The sequence below is a fragment of the Madurella fahalii genome (assembly GCF_045866475.1).
Source record: "Madurella fahalii IFM 68171 DNA, scaffold_6, whole genome shotgun sequence".
Classification (NCBI taxonomy): Eukaryota; Fungi; Ascomycota; class Sordariomycetes; order Sordariales; genus Madurella; species Madurella fahalii.
The window spans coordinates 1,507,559-1,528,829 of NW_027263976.1; the positions used below are offsets into that span (position 1 = coordinate 1,507,559).

The window sequence follows — 21,271 nt, forward strand, 5'->3', positions numbered from 1 at the left end:
TTATAAGCCGCTTGGTATGGAAGAAGCGGCAAGTTATCCCGCGCAACCATCTTCCACTTCCTAGTCTGCGAGTCGGGCGGGTTTACCTCTCTTACGACAGCGAACAAAAGTATACAGTTCGTAGACATTCACGTCCCACGGGTTTGGTGAAGCTTATTGATCGGAAAGTTGTCCTCTCATACCCGAGCCCTCTGTTCCTGAGAGGGAAAAAAAAAAAATAAAAAAAATAAAAAAAAAATAAAAAAATAAAAAATAAAAAATTAAATTTCACGATGCCTTTTCACAAGGCGTGCCTTACCTGGACCGCTGCCAGGCGCCAGTGACTCGAAAGTTATGTCTGAGACCGGGCCAGAACCTCACAGTTGCCGCTGAGGGACTTCCGGCACCTGATGTGTGAAGGTGTGAAGGAGGGATTCCTTTAACGACACCAGCAACCAAATAGCTGCAGGACGTGAAATTTATCCAAAATCAAGGTCGACAGAGAAGCAAAGACTGTGAAAATAAAAATGGAACTACAAAACTTACAAAGAGAGAATCAAGAAGCACCGGCAATTTATCATTGGCTACAACCAGCTCGTCGACCGCTGCTTTGTCTACGAGAGCTTCCCTCAAGACTTTCACCTGACGCCGCATCTTCCCGCAAGGAAATCAAGAAGATCTTGCTTAGAATTGTCGACACAAAGTACATGGCAGCCCAGTTGGGGTTGGGAAGCCGCGGAAACCTGGAACAGGTTTTCAAGTCGGTTGACTAAAGCGCTATACGTATCGCTCCAGAACCGGGGTTTAACATCCGAGGCGGCGCCAACAACGGCGGCTTCGACAGCTAGATGACTGCAGCCGTGTTTGCCACTGTGGTGTAAGACACGGCACGAAAGGACTCGCGTTTGCGCGGACCGCGCGAGTGCGTTGGAAAGCAAGGGGACTGAACGAGGCGAGATAAGTAGTGTCGGGCAGCCCCAGATGGTCCGTAGAACGCAGCAATTGAGAGACGAGCTTTTTCCGAAATTGAGTTTTTTTCTTGAGAATGCCGAGGGCAACGGAAGAATTGAGACCTGATGTCGCAGAGCCAGTTCCGCCACGGGATAGTGAGCTTTGGGGGAGGTGTGACAGTATACTGCGACTCGGCAGAGCTGGGGTGATGGACCTGGCACAGGAGGAGGAGCGGAAAGGTTTAATAGCTGGGAGGCCGCGAAGCGGCTTTCGTAATAGCGTTGTGAATACAGTGAACGCTTGTATCGTGAATTTCTTTTCGGTCAATATGACCCCGCCGACAATGACTTATTATAGACTCGTAGTCACAGTAAGCCTGTGAATTGGCAGGCCAGCGAACAACTCGCCTTCATCATCCCCCTAACGCCCAGGGGACGGGGATCCAGTTAACAACAGTCTACAACAGGCCTGGCAAATTTACCTCATAGATTTTGGAGAGCACGTAACACCTTATTCCAGGAGCAGATGCAAAGAGACGTTCTCTATACATAGCATACATTTCTAGATTATAATACAACATAAACAGAGCGCGATAGCGCCTCGTTTGCGTCGCCCGGTCGCACACCAAAGACTCTACATGGTGTCCCCGTCTCTACCTGTCGCCCATCATGCCCTGCACGCTGAGATAGTAATCCTCGGGGAGCGTCTCCTTGAGCTCCTCGTGGGTCAGCCACATGAAGTCGGTCAGACCGTGCTTGTTGCCGGAGAGGTCCGCCTGGCCCGCCATGATGCGGCCCTTGAGAAAGAAGGTCTTTTCGCCCCGCTGCCGTAGTGTCGTGCCGTCCTCGGCAAAGACAGGCTTGATGACGCGGTGGGCGACGGGCACACGACCGACGATCCAGGTGTTCATGTTAATCCCAGCCGACTCGGCAAGGACGCGGGCAGCGGTCTGAGACGAGAGAAGTTAGCAACGCGCTTAAAAGATCTACATAAATGTGGCCTACGCCTCCGGGGGAGAAGAAATGAGCAAAAGCAGCATACCTCGTGCAGCGTCTCCTCCGTAAGCACGTACCCAGCCGGGAACTCCCACATGCCATCCCCCTCAACTTCCTCCACCTTCCTCCTCACGATCAAATACAGGGTCCTGTCCAACGCCCGGTCCAACCTACGCACATCGTTCTTCTCGTCCGCCTCGGTGCGTCTCGGCTGGGGCCTCTCGATGGGCACGCGGTCCTCGGGCGGGATCGGCTCGCCGTCCTCGCTGATGCGCACCTCGGCGTCGGCCAGCAGGCGCTCGACGATGTTGGCCGGATCCGGCGTCGTGCTGCCGACTAGCACCTCGTCGTTCCACGCCTGGCGGCCCTTGGGGTTGTACCGGCCAATGTCCTTGGCGGGCACGCCGTGGCGTTCGCGCAGCTTGATGCGCCAATCCAGGTCGGCGGCCGTGTCCTTCTTGAAGTAGAAGCGCGGGCGGAACGGCGCGGCGAGCCGCTCGTTGAGCCGCTTCTGGTAGAGGTAGAAGGCCGACTCAAAGGGCGTCTGCTCGCGTGTGAGGAGCGGCGGGCGCGTCAGAATGAGGCCGGATTTGATGCGGTAGCGGGTGGGGTCGGCGTTGATGACTGTCGGCTTGGGGGTGGTTGTTACCGGTGGAGGGGGCGGTGGTGGTGTCTGTCGTGAAGGTTCGGGAGTAGAGGGAGTCGATGCCTCGGCGGCATAGTAGCGGCGGGCGCTCAATGGCAGAATCCGAGAAGCCTGGCTCGCCGTCGTTCTCGCCGTTGCTCGAGCGCACTGGGAGCAGACCCTTTGGGAGCCTGACAGAGAACAAAAGTCAGCTTTCCATTCTGCAATTGAGCACCTCCTCGAACACTAGAGCCACTTACTCCTTAGCAGAGCCGACCCTCTGCCCGGCGCCGACATCATGTTAATGTGACAGCTTCCTCGCACGCCCAACGCAGTCGGGGCTGTAAAGCTGAATCCTGACACGGACGCTCCGCTCGTCAACTCGCGGCACGCCAAAACCCGTGAACTTTTTCGATGTCGGAAGCAGGATCCACTTTTCTGCTCGTCCCATAGTTAGACTTCACCGCCTTCCATAAACGGATAGCTTCTGGTGGAAACGCACAGGCCAATCTGGACTCGGTCCCTATTTCTTGGAAGTGAGCCTCGAAAACTTTCTGCTTCCCTCCTCTTCTTCTCTTCACGGCACCAATCCTTATCATCAAGACCTGTTTCACCTCCAAAACGTCCTGATCATTTACCGGTGCCCAGAGGGAACATAGCAGCTGATTCGCTAGCGGTGCCTGCGCCGAGAGGCTTATTTTCTACCGGGTTGCTGTTAGATAGTTGCTGCTCACATTGCACGATAGAAGGAGGCGCATATTTCGAACTTGGCTGGTTGATTGCGTCGGCGTCTTCACATCATACTCGCAATATCGTCAAAAGTCTACAGGAGTCTCATATGCTCCAGTGAACAGGATCAGTAGTGACTCCCCATAGCCCAGGCCAGATCAGGCCAATGTGCTCGTGCTGATTGTGCTTGTCTTATCCGAGATTTTCTCACGCTACATGGTCTGTGAAACCTTGTGGACTGGGCCTCTAGATGAGACTTACTTTTCACGGGTGTTTCTGGTTTCCGGCTCCGGTTTGGCACATGGGAACGTGAACGTTGTTTATCCATTTCGTAGACAAACTACCTGTCGGATCTACGCCAGCAATGGCAAACCCAACGTACCTTTCCTTCATCGATACCTTGGCCAGCCAGCCAGCCAATACCTCTTACCGTCAACGTTCCTTAACTCACTCTACAGAGCCCCAGACATCTCGGGCACAAGCCCGCTCCCGCCCCCGTTCCCACCCTTGTTGCCCTCCCTCCCCTCCTCACCATCCTTCCCTTTCCCTTTATCCTCCCCCTCAACACACTCAATACTACACTTCCAACAATACGCCGCCTTGTACCTGAACAGCTCCTTGCAACCGCACATCTTGCACAGACACTTATACCGAATACCAGACCGAAGCACCGACCTCTCGACCGATTTGGGTCCCTCGGGGCGGAAGTGGGCGGCCGTGGGTAACGGGACGTCCAAGCCCAAGCTCGACCAAAAACCCGTTTCCAAACGTATTTCCGAACCCGCGCCCGTCCCTCCCTCCCGCTTCTCCTCCTCCTCCTCTTCCTTCTTTTTCCCGTTCTCCTTCTCCAGGCCCCACTCCCACTCCCACTCCGACGGCACCAGCATCCCCGTCGCCGAGGGCCGAGGCCGAGGTTGCGGAGGCGGATAGCATTTCAGCTTACACTTCCCGCAGATCTCATTGAACGGGGACGCGACACGGTTATGGCAGCAGCAGTGGATGCAGGCGCAGTAGTACGAGTTGAACTTGTGCTGGTCTCCCGGTTGCTGGTCTGACATGTTACGGAGGCGCCGTGATTCCCCTCGTATCCAAGTGTGCCCTGGGCTGCCGTTACCGTTGCGATAGTTGCAAGATGCACGTACGTGTCTGCACTACAGTACCCGGCTGGTGTGATTGTAGTATTCGAATAGACGCTGCGTTGGTGAGCGGTGGAAGCAAGTTCCAGGATCGACAGAGATGACGGCCTTATGAAGCACGTTTTATACCGAGTCCCGTATCCAACTTCGTGATAGTTGACAGTTCTCTCTCAATACGTGTCCCCTGTACATTGTGTGACCGCCTTCTAGACTGCGACACTTGATCCCCCACGCTGCGTGCGGAGTATCATGATGAATCTCGTGGACTAAGGTATTTTTCCAAGCCTGGCTCGTTCCATAGCGGACGGTGCTGGCACAGCATCAAGCACGAGTCAGCTAACAACACATCCAATCCTTCGTTGATTCGACACTTGAATTCTCAACAATGCAATGCTTCCCCCAGGCACCCTCCACCGCCCCATTCGAGGATTGTGCCCAGTATTGTACAATATACGTAGTATGTACACTCAATCTCATGGAAACTTGGCGAGCGCCTCGTCCCTCTAACGCCAAACCCCACAAGACACCACCTGCGCCTGTCCACATGCATACAGTTCCCGCTAATAAAGATATAAAGCTAAGATTCAAACGTTCAATCCCCATCCTTGCCTTGGACGGTGCGCCAGTTGTTGGGATGCGACAAGACAAAATACAGAACACCATCCCCCTTATTACCACAATCCCATCCATTCCATCCAGATCATGTCCCACCGGGGGAAGTACCCTAACCATATTCAGATCTCGATTGCCCGCCCTGCCTGAACAGATCCAGTCGGTTGTCCGGGTCGTTGAAGCGCCCCGCTATGTGGTAGTTAACTACTCCCGAGGGAAGGAAAAGAAACTCGCCCATCGTCGGGTCCATCATGCCGGTCATTCCATACTCATTCATCATCGTGCCGCGGTGCTGTTTACCCTTGGTCAAAGTATTGTACAAAATGTACCGGTCGCGGCTCTAAGCTCAAGCTTTCAGAGACGCGACCGCGCGCGCAACCTCCTGCGATGCGATCCTTTCCCAACCCTGCTTCGTATCTTCACTGACCGTCGCTGGGTCCTTGACTTCTTCGTAAATCTTCCGGGAAATGTCGCGGTTGATGGTTTCGTATTGCTCCGCTGTTAACTGGCTCGAGCGCCAATGGGGCGTCAGCGCGGTCCGCACGATCTTGTTGATGCTTTGCTTCATCTCGTACGACAACGGGCTTCGTGCAGGAGATGTGTGCTGTGACCTCTGCAACACCGCATGCGGGGTCCGCCGAGGCTGCGGCTGACGGAGTTCCAATGCACCGTGATGACGATGGTGATGGTGATGGTGACGGCTGCGACCCCGGGCTTCCGAGTCGCTGTTCTCTGGGGAAGAGAGATCCCCCTTTTCCGCCTGCCGGTTTGGTGATGATGATCTGGAGTGCTTTGTTGAAGTGGGCGACGATCCTCTCGTTGGCGAATATGGTATATTTATCCGAAGGTATCTTGGCTCGATGTGTGAGCTCAGAGGCGTGGTCGACCCGTGGCTGGGCGACGGCGATGTGACGGGTGAGATTTCGTTATTGGCGAGAGGGACGTAGATATTTCTAAGGCGCTCCTCGTCGGACGGCGTGCTATTCTCCACCTCCTTGAGCAGCGAGGACAGGAAGGAAGGTGCCTCCTCGGCTGGTCTTGACGGCCTCGGCCTCGGTGGCGAACGTTCCTGGTCTTGACGATCTGATGGGCCCGGATCCCTAATGGCAGACGACGCCTCGCAAGGTTGGGTCGGCAACCGTCTGGTTCGCGGTCGCTTCAACTTCCGTTCGGGCTCGTGGTGTGGTTCCTCCTGTGGGTCGGGCGATGGCGCCCTTCGCTTGCGGTCCTCCTCACCCCTCGCCTTTTCCAAAGCGCCCCAGGCAAGCTGTTCCTCTGACGACTGCGCAGGCTCAATCTCGGGGAGAACCACGACTCTGGGTATGCTGTTCACAAATACGTCCCGTGCACCCATGCGGCTAGCTATGTTTAGACGTTGCTGCCATCGCTCGTGCTCCAGTCGTTCCCGCTCGCGTAACTGCCGCGACCGGCGCAGGCCCTCAAAGACGGCCGAGTCCTCGTCGTCCTGGTAATCGAGGTCCAGTTCGAGTGCATCCCAGACTCGGCCCGTAATTCTGCCCCAGGCGCCGTGCCACTCGTCCGATCGATCCCGTTGCATGGCACGCCGGATGCTGGCCTGCGTGCGCGGGAAGTAGTACCGCTGACGCAGGACGCCATCTTGGCCGTCCGCGTTATCGGGTTGGAGTGACAACTCCGGGCCAAAGGCGTGGACACACTCCATGCAGAACCAAGGTCCAGCCGGGACGCTGTCGAGCCCGATGCAGTACGTGTGGTATGCAGAATCGCATCCATCGCAAAGGAGAAGGACCTCTTCGTGGTCGGCCGAGTTGCACACGGGACAAGGGTTGAGCGGCAGCTCTGGCTCTTGAGCAGTCTCATCGGCCAATGCCCGCGGGTCAAACTCGGGTACCTGCTTCTTGTCCTCGACTCGGCGGGTCAACAAGTACTTGCCTGCAAGAAGCGACCGCGTTAGCTCAAACCCGGTGAAAAGGGCCCGGGTGGTTAGGGTGGCAAAACTCACCTCCCACTTTTTCGTAAACTGTAACAAGGTGGAAGGTCTGGCGGCAAATGGGACAGCTGTTTGCCTTGTCGCTCCATTCCCGCAGACAACCGTCATGCAGCGTGTGGCCGCAAACATGTATTGTGGCTATGTGGTCGTGATCGATGGGTGCCGACGCGTGCTTTTGGTTTATTTCGGCAAGTGCATCCGGGTCTTCAATGGCGAGGCGTTTGTGCTGACTCTTGAGTTCTTCGACGAGCTCCTGCACTGCAGGGCCCAGCGGGGTTGTGTTGGTTTCGACGTCCAGGGGCTCCAGACAGATAATGCACTGGTCAGCCATGGCGGATTGCGGGCTGAGCCAAAATCCGATTTCCAAGCAGATTCCGACGCCGAGGACGCATGTAAGTTATGTCGAGAATTTGAGTTTGAGTTCACGAATCGGCCGTTCCAGGGTAGATTGTGTTTGTTGCGCGCCCCGGTGTTGTTCTGACGGTCGAGGGCGCTGCCTGGGTGTGTTACGCCTGTATGTAAGTCGGCTGCAGTGGGTTTGGGTAGGCGAGACAGCAGGTCAGAGCGCTAAGGTGGGCGGTGGCTGGGGGCTGTGTGCGCGAGGGACACTGCAAGACGGCGGGAAGTGGACCGCTCGGCGCTCTGGGGGAAAAAGTTGAGAGAAAGGAAGAAAGAAGCCAGCCAGAGAGGTGCCCTTTTTGCGTCGACAGCCAGCCAATCAACGCTCCCACGATTGGCCCAGGGTTACACTGGTCTTAACGCCCCCAAAGAGCCTTGGGAAGCAATTCCGAGGGCAGCTGACTGGGGAGAAGGTGGGGTGGGATGTGGCAGGACAGAGCCAACTGGGCAGCACGGACAGAACAAATCGAGTCGTCAGGGTAGAATGATGTCTCTGTCATCGAATTGCAAGATAATTGAGTTGATTCTCATCGTGCCCCATCAAAGGTTAATAAATAACAGCCACCGATAATTCGCACGTGCCAGATCCATCTGCCTGCCCAGGTGACTAAGCTTTCCCGGAGGCCCGCGGTTGGCTCTCTCAATGCATCGTCAGCCAACCGGCACATTACTCCGTACCGCCCGGCCAGCTTGTAACTAAGCCCAGCAACATTAGGTACCTACGTTAACCTTAGTTAAGCTTACAGTCGACTGGACTCTCCCTACTGAACTGCTGTCTGTAGACTGGGGTGTAGGATTTAATTACCCATTAGCGTAACGGGCATTTCCAACTTCCCATAATTAGGTGCCCTTGTCCGGGAATTCAATTATGCCCCTCACTTCATCCAGATCAGGGGTGGACAGGCGGAAGCTTTGAGACAGTTCCCGCTTGCCAAGCGGCCACTGGCCATCTGATTCCGTCATCCGCACTGGTTTCTCACGGCTCACGTATATTGTTAACATGCTGCGTAGTCGCAGCTGTGAGGCTGTGAACGTCGGCATCGTCAATTCTGTGGCATGGACTCGACGGCTACCCGATATACGCCACTCGAAGCAAGTCTCCGTCAAGCATCGGCTGCGTTCCCTGGGCACAGCGAAACCGGCTCGCAGCGGAATCTGCTGAATGTCACAGGTGTAGCAAACACACATCTGAACCCAGCAATGAAGAGACGACTAACCTAGTGGGCTGTGAATAGCCATGGGGCAATTGTGCCGTGACGTGGCGTGGCACAGCAAAAGAAGGTGCTCCAGGTGGGGACGGCGCTTCGTCGTCATCGACCGACTCACCGAAAGCGCATCAATGGGCGACCGGAGGTGTGACCAATCAAACATGTCATGGCCATTAGATAACCGGCGAGCTCTAAAATATCCGGCGAGCGCGATGGCCGCTCTCAGACCATCGCCGTAATCAGGAAGCGAACAGCCGGTTTGCTTCCCGTCCATATCATGTATGTGACATCGTGACACGAGACCGTGGACTCGTTGTTGCTCAAAGAATTCTCATTGATCGACCCGCCGTAACCCACGGCTGAAAGTGTATTGCAGAGCCTCCGTTGTCCTTTTCCATGACACCAAACCCGAAAGCCAAAACATGCACATCCCCTCCCCTCTAAACCTCGGTGATCTCGCGAAGTCTCCGGAGAGTTGACCGCATAGCGGCAGCAGCAGGGGTCCTAGATTAACAGTTAGACTCGCCCGCAGCTGGTGTGGGGAACCGCCTAGAGGTTGACTCACGCGACCGTGTAAGCACCACCAGCCATGGTCTTCTTGCAAGACTTGCAGGACTGTCAGAATCGAGTCAGTCAAGCCCAGCGATGTTGAACCACTCCCGAGCACTGGAAGAACGGGAGTTCGATATCAGCCGATATGAGGCACATACCCAGATACCAACAGCCGTACGCCGCACAGAGTCTACCATTAGGTTAGCTAAGGCACTGGAGACGTACGAGCATTCTCACTCACCCTTGCCGCAGAATGCTATGCGAAGTCAGATGTCAGTAAAACCGGTTCTGATCGGATTGATGCACAAGTTCCGTAAACGATTGTTGCTAGATGTGAGATACGTACTGCAAGTGTACCTGGCGTGCTGGGAAACTTCCTGCTCTGCGAAATAGTCAGTACTGTTGACACCCGCGTGAGCTAGGTTCGACTTACTCTTGACCAGCTTACGGAGCGAAGCACCGTATCTGAGTTTGTAGTCAGCACCAAGCCCAGTTCTCCATAGCGCGTAACCACTCGACGAGTCATCCCAATCGACAGCGATTCCAGTCAACTGCGAAGCCTTGAGCGGGAGAGGGGTGAGGCACAGAGCTCTATCACAAGAGCAGCCCCGCAGACCGGCAAGGCAGAAATCCCCTTGACAGCTCTTGCCTCTCCCATCCCGGCAGTCTCCAGCCGACAGATCCCATTGCAATGTTGCCGTCTTGCACAGCGCTGCCTCTTAGGTCATGCCAAATCCTCCACTTGGGGAATTGCCCGCAACGGCCATGTCTGACAGTTTGCGCAACGGCCAAAACTGTCTGGACCATCGGATCGAGAATTGGCGCCGTGTTGCCGTCGAGTCGTGCGGTGGGGATTCAAATTCTAGAAAATGTGGTCTTCGTACCTTGTGCCGTACTATTTTCAAGCGTCAACCGACCGTCCAAACGTACTTTAGGGGGAAAACTTGGCATTTCTTTCGTTTACTTACCTTGCCGGAGATGCCGACCTTCTTCGTGCGCTTGGACATCTTGTCTGGTTCTTAGGTGCTGGACGTGATCTCCAAAGACGAATCGCTGGGCGTTTGGCGGGCGACGACGATTTTGATAAATGTGCAGCGCAATTTTCTGGTGTGCGGCAGGGGCCCTGCAAAGGGAAGCGGGATGTGGCAGAACCGTTTTCCCGAGGAATTGCCAGAAAAGCGGGGCGGGGCATCACCCCAACGACTTTGTGGGGTTTTCGCCCGGGGTCGGGTTCTGCCCTGGACAGCAGCTCCCGTCCATTTCCATTGCCTGCCGGGAGCCGCTCGCTACTGGCGGGCTCTAACAAAGTTTCGGACGCATCACCGGTGCAAAGATCACACACATTGGTCCACCTCCCGCCAGTTTCGGCGATGCCTTCCTGTTCTGGCCCAAGTCGAAAGCAAGACCGCAGGACCATGTCTTTGCATCTTTGTCGATTCCGTGGTCATCAGCATGTCATTCGATCCTTGATGATGCAGTTGATTAGGCACAGCGGGTCTCCATGACGGCGATTGCCGCCATTCTTCCTGTGCTTCAAAAACTAAAATTGGAATATTTGACATCTGAATCTTCATGATCTTCTACACGAGATATTTCTACTTTCCCGACTCCCCCATTACCAGCTGTGTCCTCTAGATCGTACAAGTGTGTGACTCCATTTGCTATCACTGCCAGCTGCGCCCTGAACCGAGAATAGCGTTAAAGCCGTCAACGAACACATACGGCTCACCTTTGGAGGCTCAAGCCACCATGCCACCCAAGCAACATGGCCGTCAATACGACTTGGTAGTGTTTGGTGCCACAGGTGAGCGACTGACTAGTCAGCTTTCGCCACTCAAAACAAGGCTGATTGAACGCCAGGCTACACTGGGAAATACACCGCTCAATACATCACCACTCATCTGCCTACCGACCTGAAGTGGGCAGTGGCTGGCCGCTCGCAGGCAAAGCTGGAGGGTGTAGTGGCCGAGTGCAAGAAACTGAACGCAGATCGCGTGCAGCCCGGGATCGAGATCTGCAGCCTGGACGACAGCGATCTCGCGAGCCTCGCCAAGAAGACCTTCATCCTCATCACCACCGTGGGGCCCTACGGCAAGCTAGGTGAGCACGCCTTCAAGGCCTGCGCCGAGAATGGCACACACTATCTCGATGTCACCGGCGAGGTGCCTTTCGTGGCCAAGATGCTCAAAAAGTACGAGGCCGCAGCCAAAGCCAGTGGCGCCGCCATGTTCCCGCAAATCGGCATCGAATCGGCGCCGGCGGACCTCGTCACCTGGTCGCTAGCATCCTTCATCCGCTCCGAGTTTTCCGCCCACACCCGGGACGTGACCGTGTCAATCCACAAGTTCAAGTCCGTTTTTCCCCTTCCCCGCTCCCTCTTCTCCCTCCAACCCACACATCCCATTATTGCTAACCAACGAGTCCCCCCGATCCCCAGATCCGCCCCCTCGGGAGGCACCTTCACAACCTTCTTCACCCTGCTGGACAACTTCTCCCTGTCCGACGTGCGCGCCGCCTACAAGCCCTACGCGCTCTCCCCGCTCCCCAACCCGCCTTCCCCGCAATCCCGGCCTCCCAAGCCCTCCCTGCTGACCCGCCTGACGGGGCTGGTGACGGTCCCGTCCCTGGGCCTCCTGACCACCTCGCTCGCCGGGTCCACCGACGCGGCCATCGTGCAGCGCACCTGGGGCCTGCTGGCCACCCTCCCGCCGCCGAGGCGGGAGCAGGCGTACGGCCCGCGCTTCTCGTTCCGCGAGTACATGAAGCCGCGGAACTGGCTGACCGGGGTCGGCCTGCACGTCGGCATCGCGCTGCTGGGCCTTGTGATGGTGATGCCGCTGTGGCTGAGGCGGGTGGTGCTGGAGACGTGGGGGCATCCGGCGGGGGAAGGCCCGGATCCGGAGACGGCCAAGGGGGACGAGAGTGAGTACCGCGGCGTCGGGAGGGCGGACGACGACAAGGGAGAGAAGGCTTTTTGTAGGGCTTGGTTTAGGGGCAGTTTTTATTACCGTAAGTTTCTGTATTTCTTTATTTTCGGTTCTCGTTCTTCCTTTTTTGGCGTCTTTTGGCGTCTCTTGAGAGTTGGACAGGTTTGGAGGCTGACTGGGGGAACAGTAACGGGCATTCTCCTCGCCGAAGCTGCTGCTACGCTGTTGCAGGAGGACGTCAAGCTCGATGGGGGCGTGTATACCCCCGCTTGTCTCGGTCAGCCATTCATCGACCGGCTGGATCGTGCCGGATTCCATTTCGAGACGAAGCGTTTGGAGCCGTAAATGGTGTCGAGAGGGCAGAGTTAGGCACTCTAAATTCCGGGAAATGGCTATGGGCTGCGAGTCCAACCTACTTACGTTCTATGGAATGTACGAGATATATATATATACTATGAATGCAAACCAGCCTATCCAGGGTATCATGCAAACAGCGCATCACGCTCTCTATGGTCTATTAACCCCTGTCCATCTAATCCTGCACACTCGTCACCACAACTGATGTAGTCCCTCCTTTAGCCTGACACCTCCACTTCGACCACCACTTTCTCCCCGAAGACGGCCTCCTATCATCATCCACATCCTCCACCTTCCTAACCTCAAGCCCATCAAGCCTATAGTCCCCTACCATCATCGCCAACCCCAGCACCGGCACGCACGCCACAAGTGCAACCCACAACAGCACCGTAATCGTCTCCTGATACGACCGCGCAATCGCCTCCCGCGCGGGGCTGCCCCACGGGTAGCTGCACGCGACCACCACGCTGGCATATATCTTCTCAGCCTCGCCCTTGACACTCTCGGGGAGGTATTCCCGCAGCTTAGAGGGCACCAGCCTGCCCCACACAGCGCCCGACACGGCGGACCCGACCGCGCCGCCGACCTGCACCATGGTCATGAACGAAGCGGTGGCGACGCCGACATACTGCTGCGCGTGGGCGTGTCCGTGGGCATGGCCGTGGTGGCGTGGGCCCTCCACGCTGGCGGCCGCTTGCACGACCAGCTGCGTGGCGACGTGCATCAGCCCGGCGCCGGCGCCCAACGCCGTCTGCGCGGCGAACAAGGAAGTGACCGAGGCGGCCCGGGTGCGCGTGTGAAGGAGGATGAGGATGGCAAGGACATAGAGGACGGCGCCGGCGATGATGAAGGGCCGCGGGCGGGGCGCCTTGAGGCGGCGGATGATGAGGGAAGCTAGCAGGGCCGCGATGGTGGAGGCGAAGGAGAAGGTCTGCGTGATCGGCCCCGCGCGAGAGACCGGGAGATTGAGGGCGACGAGGAGGTACGAGTAGAAATAGGGCTGGACGGCGATGTAGAAGACGGCGAAGTAAAAGAAACCCAGAGAACAGCCGGCGCAGAAGGTGCGGGATTTGAGGAGCTGGAGCGGGAGCAAAGGGTGCGGGGCAAGGTGCGGGCGGGATTCCCACAGGGGGAAGAGGATGAGGAGGACGGCACCGATGAGGATCATGGCGAGGATTTTGGGGTCGTGCCAGCCAGAGGGTGAGCGGGAGACGAGGGTTAGGGGGATGAGGATCAGGGCAAGGCCGGCCGAGAGGAGAATCGTGCCGACCACGTCGAGTTCGTCGAAGAGTCGTTTTGCTGTCGCACGGGGGCGCTCGTCATCCTTGCTGCGGTCGCCATGTCGCTTCTTGTTGAGCAAGCCCATCCGCTCGGCCTTCCGGCCGTTTAGGAATAAGCTCAAGGCTAACGGGAAGAAGGCGACGGGGAGAATGAAAGCCCAGATTGCGTAGCCCACGCGCCAGGTCGAGTTAGCCAAGAAAAAAGCAGCGATAGCAGGGCCGATCCAGACCGTCACGAGGAAGGGGCTGTCGGGTAAGCTGGAGAAGAGAGCGCGGTTGAGGAAGCTGCTCGTGTCGGCGATGAAAACCTGCTGCAGGATCTGGAGGCCTGTCGAGCCGGCCGAGTAGAATATCTGCGCCGACGCGTATGTCTGGACATTCTGTGAGGCGGCCATCTGTATGTACCCTAGGATGCACAGGAGAACGGAGATGGAGAAGGCTTCGAGGCGCCCAAACACGTCCGCGATCTTGGCCATGGGCGGTTTGATGACGGCTGCCCGGGGTCAGCTGGGGTGCGCGGAATGTTCGGATTCGCTACGGACCATTAACCACGCCTTGGATGACATAGACGGTGGATAGTAAGGAGTGGTTGTTGAACGAGCTGACGGCGAAGGCCGCCAGAGAGTAGGTGACCTGCCCTTCGAGCGAGACGGTGAAAGCCATGAGAAAGATGCTGCGACATTTAGTTAGCGTCGTACCTAAATCATGGTCGATTCCCGTTACAGAGTCTACGAACCTCATGTAGGCAACCATCAGGCCCCATTTCGACCAGGTGCGGGAAACGGCTTCGATACGCCGGACGCCGTCTTGAACATCGGATCCGTCGTCGCTATCGCTTTCGGGGGTGATTGAGATGATGTCCGTTACCGCGCCGTACTCGGAGGCTTCATCCACGCGAGAGATGAGCGGCGCCCGGGCGTCATCATGGCCGCGGTGGGCCATGGTCCCGCCGTCTTAGAGAGATGTATAGCGGGAGTCGTTGGCCCCGCGCTTAACGAAGCATTCGTGGCTATCCGGCGCGTGTGAAGCACCTCGTTGGAGAGCGAGTCTTTTATTGACTCTCTCATCGATCTACCGCGACGCGGTTGTTGACTAGGTCCGTCGTTGGCGTCACAGGCGGCCGCTTTAGCTCTGGGTTTTGTCGGCTGACCGGAAAGGCTGACGCCGCTGGGGTGGAATGAGCAGGAGCCAATAACCCAAACGATAGTTTCCGATGAGAGGGAAAAGACCGATAGTTAATTTTGCCTGCCTGAGCGTTATTTGACTCACCACTCAGCTGAGCCCCCTACCTCCTGACTGTGTCCCCCCACGCTCTCTTAAACAGGGCGACTGCAGGTTTCAGATGCCATTCATCCAGTGGGATTATGCCCTCGCTCTGTTTAGCACTTTAGCTGCCCTCCGAAGAGCCGGTCCCCACGACACAGAAGGAATGGACCGAGGCGCCCTACCCCATCGTCCCGGGCGGGCAGTTGCCCAACTTTGTCTTGTGCCCCTCTCTCAGGCATTCGAAAACTGGAAATCCCAAGAGGGTCGTGGCAGTTCGGCGACCCGCCCAAGTCACCAGGCAGTCGAACCCTGCGCGACCTTGCAGTGGCTGCCGCTGCTATTGGCCGCAGATTATCAAAAACATCTGATAAATCCGCTAGCGTTGGCTTTCGGGGCCCATGACCCCGTTCGCGCTGCCGCCCGCGGCCCAACCATTTTCTCTCAAGTGTCGACATCCCGGCTCTCTCGGCCCAACTCGGTGGGTTTCCGGGTTGCGGAAGCTGCACGCATTCGTTGATCGGGTTATGATCGCCGACGGCGGGATTGCCTCCAGTATCGTCTTTGCAGGGCTTACTCCGGCGGCGCATAGCATCTGCATTGGAACAAGACACCGCGTCTAAACTGCACGATCTATCTAGGTCACGGCGATCCGCGCGACAACGCAACCGATCCGCCCTTCGGCCAGTCGGCTGTCTCCAAGGTTAGGTGAGGGACCCTCTGCGGCCCGTTCCGCCAGTTCTCTCTTGCCCCGGTCACGGTCTGTCTCACAGTAAATGCTGCCTAGATATGAGGTGCCTCTGTGCAGGTAAACGTAGGCACTTAAGTAGTTTCTGCTGCCGATTTTAGTGGCTATATACAGGTTTCAGTTAAAGAAATAGTGAAGGCGGAGAAGTAACATGATATATATGCCATCACATCGTATAAACGTCGGTCACATCACCGCATCGCACGCCACAGAAAGAAATCCAGTCAGAGTCGACCTCTTGCCTTCCGCGAATGAGACAGGAAGCCGTGTTGAACATCACCTCTTTCCGCTCTTCTGAGACAGCACCCGCGCCTAGGCTAAGGATCAAAGTCCATAAGCCGCGATCAAATCAGAAACCACAGGAATTCATTGCATTGCCGAAAGCAAGGTAGGGTTTTTTGGTTACCATCCGGCCGCCTTCCAGATACACCCGTCACTCCCTCAAATACAGAGCCACCACATACCACCCGCCACCCCCTACCCAACCCTCATTATCGACCTCATCGACAACTCCCTCCCCTCCTAATCGCCCTCCAACCCGGTGACATACGCAGCGGGCCCAGCGGAAGAAAAACACGGAACCATGAAAAAAAAAAATTGGTGGGGGGAAGAGGGGGTGTGCCAACAAACGACGAAGAGAAGAAGTGTAAGAAGAAAAAATACGACCCACACAAAGAGGTAAGGTCGAGCCGTGTACGTCCAACTAGTTGTTAACAAGGGGGGTAAAATAAGTCCGGCAACGGTGAGCGAAAACAGAAGCAAAACCTAACCAAAAAGGGCAGAATGGTATCTTTCCAGCAGCAGCGCAACAGAGGGTGCCAGCCAAGCCAACCTAATAACAACCAAAAAAGTAAAAGAAAAATTCCCCTAAATATATCCGTCGCTTTGATGGCGATGGGATGGTGTAAAAGATGATGGGCAGAAAATGATGATGTTAAGGATGTAGATAGAAGTAGGTCGCGTAGTATGATACGGGGGATCCTCCGCGGTAGCAGCAGCAAAAACCACCAGCTGCGGGAGAGAGATTCGTTTCGTGTTCCCTCCGAGCTAGATGCCGACGAAAAAAACTCGGCAACAGTAACGAGCAGGATATAGAAACGTAAGGTACCGGGACGGAAATGAAATGTAAGGGGTATCACCAAGTCCGGTTCCCTCAGCATAATTCAATTGCCGCGCCTGGTGTATGAAGCGGCTGCCACGCGGCTGCGCTTGTGCGGCGCGCAACCGGCCCAAGACCCAGCACGAGGCACGTAAGAGGAAGGTCTCACATAACGGGGGAAAAGGATCCCCCCCAGCCGTCCTGCGTAAGCCGGAAACCGGGCGTCCCGTCAGCGGAAAAACGCGGGAAGAAAAGGCCAGGCGAAACGGAAACATTCAGAAAACGCTTCACGCCTCCTCCATGATCCCGCCCTCGCCGCCCCCTTCTTCCCTCCATTCCCGGCTCTTCTCCGTCAGTTTCTTGACGCCGCTCACCCGCCCCGCCCAGAGACTCTCGATGGGCGTGCGGAACGTAAACGCCCGCTGCGAGCTGATGACGCCAATGGCCTGGAGCACCGCCTTCCGGCTGTCGCGTCCAAACACGGCGGGATGGTTGATCCACTCGAGACTCGACTCAAGCTCGGCATCCAGGGCTGCCACGGTGTTGGGGTCAATACCCGCCGCTGTGCCCATGCCGCCGAGGCCGAGGCCGTCGTTGGACCTAGTGCGCGGCAATAACTGCGGCGGGAAGCCCGAGGCCGACGGCGGGTTCAGTCCTGTTGGCGACGGTGTGTTTTTCCGGTCGGGCGTCCCGGCCATGATCGGCGACCCGTCATTGGTAGGGTGGGGGGTCGACGGCTGAGACTTGCCGGGGACGGGCGGTACGGGAGGCAGGCCGCCCTTGCCGAGACCCTTGAGAATAGATCGCGTCTCGTTTAGGAGGGTGTGAGCACGATCGTGCTGACCTCTGCTAACGAGCGTTAGAGCACGGGTCAGCATGTCCGAAGTCAGTAGCTCCATCCGCCGCTGCACAATGTGTGGGTGCGGGGGAATAGGCGGCGCGTTGCCCCACGGCTTCTTCGAGTTGGAGGATGCCGGTAGCATGGTGATGGCTAAGAGGCTTGGCCGAGTGTACTGTGATGTGCCGTCCCGGAGGATGTCGCCCCAGATCAGCTCTGCCTGGATCAGCGGCACTTCCTCGACGGAAACCGCCCTCTGTTCATCCTGGTCTACTGGGCCGCCTAGGGCCTCCAATCCCGACACAATGTTGTCCCAGGCGTCCTGCGGGAGCTGCTCTTGAGACGCATTGTCCGGCATAATGACGAGTTGCACAAGAACGTCTCGTTTATCGCCGAAACGGAGGTCTCCGAGAGAGGCCTCGGCGTCGCGGCCAGTCGCACGTTTGGTGATCTGCAGCGCGCCGCTAATCTTGTGGAACTTGGCTGGCGATCCTTCGGGCAGCTTGAGCTTGAGCTTGACGTTCTGGTGTGATAGCGTTTGCATGGAGCCGAGACATCCAGCCAGGCACTCCCGGAGCATCATCCAGTCCTTGACGTATGTGTATGAGGCCTTTGTCCTCGTCGATAGCTCGATCATGGTATCTGGCTTGTGGGTCATGCCCAGGCCGAAAGAGTGGACGGTGATCCTGCTAGCTTGTCAGTCTTGATAACTTTGGTAAAGGTGCCGGTGATTGGATCGCCATACTTGGCCGCTTCAGCTCGCGACACCACAAAGTCGACACTATCGGCATCGACGGTCGAGGCATCGCTGATTAGCATGATTGTTGCAATGGGGTTGTTATATTTGCGGCCCATAAGCAGGTCCATGGCCACGTTAGCGCCTTCGACAACGTCGGCCCTGAGGCTCTTCTGGCCCACGGGCTTGATCGAGTTTAGGACATTGCTCCAACCGGGCCATGCCTTCGTTGTCATGCCGACGATCGGGACGCCACCACCAGAAGAACCAAAGGTCACCAGGCCCATGCGATCGCGCTCGCCGAGAGTGTGCACCATGAAACGGAGCGCATCGCGAACCAAGTTGATCTTGACGCCCTGCATGGACGCCGAAATCGGGACCACAACTACCACATCGACCGGCACATGTACGGACGGTAACAACGGGCTGCGCGCAAAGTTGGTGTACTCGGTCGGCGCTGTCGTAGCCGACTTCGCGCCACCCCAAGAGGACGCTAGCGACGACACCCGTTGTGGCCGGCCGGATCCTGATGTCCGCTGCCATTCCTCCTCGTCCGTCTCCGAGAATTCACCCCGGTCGTAGTCGGGGCTGCGCACGGGCGAGGTCTCGACGGCATTGAGATCTAGAAGGGCCTGTTGCCACAGCTTGAGTTGGTTTCGGTTTTCGAAGCGGAGATGGAACTGCGGCAACTCGGCTACCGATAGGCTGAGCGTCAGGACATTTTCGTCGATATTTCCCGTTTCCGACACTTCGTTGAGGTGCTTCTTGATGAGAATTGACCCTTTGAGCGTGCACCGAGTGGTTTTACGCGGAACAGAATCGTCGTCCCACTGCCCCTGAGCCGGCTGGGCGTTCTTCTTCTCCTTGACGCAAATGAGCATCTCGGCAAACAGGAAGCATTCCAGCTCCTGCCATGACACCTTGTCCTTGCCCACGCGGAGCGTGCCGTAGAGGCGGAGTTTGCCGAACCTAGCATCTCGTCAGAACCTATAATTGCCCATATCCACTACCGAACCGGGTTCTTGGGCAGTGGAAAAGTGCGGCACGTCTGTGCCTACGCTCACTTACCGGCTAAAGTCCAAACCGTGCCAGTTGTCGACCCGGTTGCGTAGATTCTCGGTCATCTCTGCTAACACCTCAGGCGACTCGTAGGGGTAAAAGCGGGGCGCCGCACTCCGTGCGGGAGACGGGGCCCGGGCGAACGTCTCTTCCGTCCTCGGCGGTGCCAAAGGTGGCGGCGCGGTCTGCAGGTCCTCGGGGTCCGGCCGCCACTTATTGTCGGGCACCTCAACCGTAACCAGGCAGGTGAGCGTCTGCTGCTCCCGCGATCTATTAATGGTAGGGAACTCGGAGCGCACCGTGACAGTGGGTGCGGGTATCGGATTCCGTGTCACGGCCCGAGGACTTGCCAGGGACGTCTCCATGGCCTGGACGTCGTAATCGTGCCGCCGGGGGGGCCCGCTCTGCGTCGTCTCGGGGTAGCCCCCCGAGGATGCGACGCCCGTAGCCTCGCTGTCACTCCTCACATGCCTTTGCGAGTTGTACCGGTGATCTGAAGACGGGGGATCGCGGCTGTCACGGCTGTCACGCTGACTACCCCTGGGGGCGGCGCTGCCAGACCCGGCGGCGCCCGGTCGGGCACCCGAGCCCCGGCTGTGTGGCCGCCCCGGCTGCTCTTCCCAGTGGTGCGGTGTTGGAGTAGGGGTCCCTTGTGACCGTGAATCATTGACTGATACCGCGCGCACCATGTTGCTGATTTTCTCTAGTTCCCCAGTTGTCAGCGCCATCCAGCTGCTCCTTCACTCTGGGTATCCTTACCGATATCCAGCACATTCCCCCCGCGACTTGTATCTAGGTGCAATGGCGCGTTGCATGTCGGGCAGTATTGCGACTCAAACTCGCGAATGAATTCGTAGAAGCAGGCTTCGTGAGACACATGTGAGCAAGAGAACTGCAATATCCTCTCGCCACGGAGCGTGTGCTCCAGTGGCTCCTCGCAGACGGCGCACTCGCTCCCAACAAAGGTGCGCTCCCGGCGCGACCGGCTCCTGTCAGAATTCATGATGCCTTGGGCCGCAGCCGATCTCGAGCTACTCTCGCGCGATCTGTTTGAGCTGACGGAAGCCGAGGAGCGATGGGATGGTGCGCGGAGGGTCCCCGAGGCAATCGAGAGACCTGGGCGTCGGAGCAACACGTTAGCCGCTGGTCCTTGCGGGTTGTCTTGGGCGCAACGGGCGCACACGCGGCCGCTGCAATATACGGTGCAGCCAAGACCAGGCCCGCTCACCACCGGGATACTGTCAAGCGGACCGAGGCAGGTAAGAGGGACTGGACCTACTCTTCTCCGGGTATGACGGTGCTCCGTAGGATCTCGCAGAAGCGGTACTGCTAGCGTAATTATAGCTCGGCCGGTCGAAGTCTGTTCTCCAGGCGCTGCCTCCGCCAGACCGAGCGCTCGACGAATCGGAACCGCGCAGGCCTAGCTCGGTCAAGACCGTCCGATGAACGTCGCGCGTCTTGCGGTGCTGATCGTTGGCGAAACCCTGAGTCTTGCTGTGCGATCTATGCGATCTGCTGAACATGTGGGGATGTTTTGCGCCGAGGATAGATTAGATGTTCTTTCTGGGGGTTCCCAGGGCTGCGCAAGCAGGCGCACAGGTGCGCTTATGCTAGGACTAATTCGTTATGGCGTTTCTGGGGGATCTGCTGCCGGCTGGCTTGCAACCGTCACAGACTATTAAAAAGTCGCTACCCTCGTTCCCTCGTCAGTCCGTCCCGGCTGGGAGGTGCAGCAACAGTCTTTGGGCCAACCGTGGAGGGGGCCGTGTTTCAGGCGTCGTATCAACAATGCGGGCGTAGATCCAAGGG

The 21,271-nt window shown here is 57.3% G+C and overlaps 7 protein-coding genes across 7 annotated transcripts; 1 reads left to right on the top strand and 6 right to left on the bottom strand.

Annotated features, from left to right (window-relative positions):
- Positions 1-1,582: 1,582 nt before the first annotated feature.
- On the bottom strand, positions 1,583-2,850 carry MRPL17 (mitochondrial 54S ribosomal protein mL46; the record flags this gene model as incomplete). Its single annotated transcript, XM_071065897.1, has 3 exons — positions 1,583-1,879; positions 1,972-2,741; positions 2,811-2,850. 3 exons carry the CDS (start codon positions 2,848-2,850, stop codon positions 1,583-1,585), a joined length of 1,107 nt encoding a protein of 368 aa, XP_070921998.1.
- An 881-nt stretch (positions 2,851-3,731) lies between these two features.
- On the bottom strand, positions 3,732-4,337 carry MFIFM68171_10479 (uncharacterized protein; the record flags this gene model as incomplete). Its single annotated transcript, XM_071065898.1, has 1 exon — positions 3,732-4,337. One exon carries the CDS (start codon positions 4,335-4,337, stop codon positions 3,732-3,734), a length of 606 nt encoding a protein of 201 aa, XP_070921999.1.
- A 1,036-nt stretch (positions 4,338-5,373) lies between these two features.
- On the bottom strand, positions 5,374-7,327 carry MFIFM68171_10480 (uncharacterized protein; the record flags this gene model as incomplete). Its single annotated transcript, XM_071065899.1, has 2 exons — positions 5,374-6,938; positions 7,009-7,327. 2 exons carry the CDS (start codon positions 7,325-7,327, stop codon positions 5,374-5,376), a joined length of 1,884 nt encoding a protein of 627 aa, XP_070922000.1.
- Positions 7,328-9,043: 1,716 nt separating this feature from the next.
- RPL43 (60S ribosomal protein eL43) lies at positions 9,044-10,162 on the bottom strand (the record flags this gene model as incomplete). Its single annotated transcript, XM_071065900.1, has 8 exons — positions 9,044-9,107; positions 9,169-9,218; positions 9,314-9,345; positions 9,397-9,411; positions 9,502-9,537; positions 9,589-9,620; positions 10,040-10,050; positions 10,124-10,162. 8 exons carry the CDS (start codon positions 10,160-10,162, stop codon positions 9,044-9,046), a joined length of 279 nt encoding a protein of 92 aa, XP_070922001.1.
- A 742-nt stretch (positions 10,163-10,904) lies between these two features.
- On the top strand, positions 10,905-12,427 carry MFIFM68171_10482 (uncharacterized protein; the record flags this gene model as incomplete). The annotated part of the gene is made up of 4 exons (XM_071065901.1): positions 10,905-10,959; positions 11,016-11,505; positions 11,593-12,164; positions 12,270-12,427. 4 exons carry the CDS (start codon positions 10,905-10,907, stop codon positions 12,425-12,427), a joined length of 1,275 nt encoding a protein of 424 aa, XP_070922002.1.
- Positions 12,428-12,614: 187 nt separating this feature from the next.
- Positions 12,615-14,661, bottom strand: MFIFM68171_10483 (uncharacterized protein; the record flags this gene model as incomplete). The annotated part of the gene is made up of 3 exons (XM_071065902.1): positions 12,615-14,212; positions 14,262-14,392; positions 14,456-14,661. 3 exons carry the CDS (start codon positions 14,659-14,661, stop codon positions 12,615-12,617), a joined length of 1,935 nt encoding a protein of 644 aa, XP_070922003.1.
- Positions 14,662-17,116: 2,455 nt separating this feature from the next.
- On the bottom strand, positions 17,117-20,985 carry MFIFM68171_10484 (uncharacterized protein; the record flags this gene model as incomplete). The annotated part of the gene is made up of 5 exons (XM_071065903.1): positions 17,117-18,353; positions 18,413-19,372; positions 19,472-20,165; positions 20,222-20,578; positions 20,742-20,985. 5 exons carry the CDS (start codon positions 20,983-20,985, stop codon positions 17,117-17,119), a joined length of 3,492 nt encoding a protein of 1,163 aa, XP_070922004.1.
- Positions 20,986-21,271: the final 286 nt, after the last annotated feature.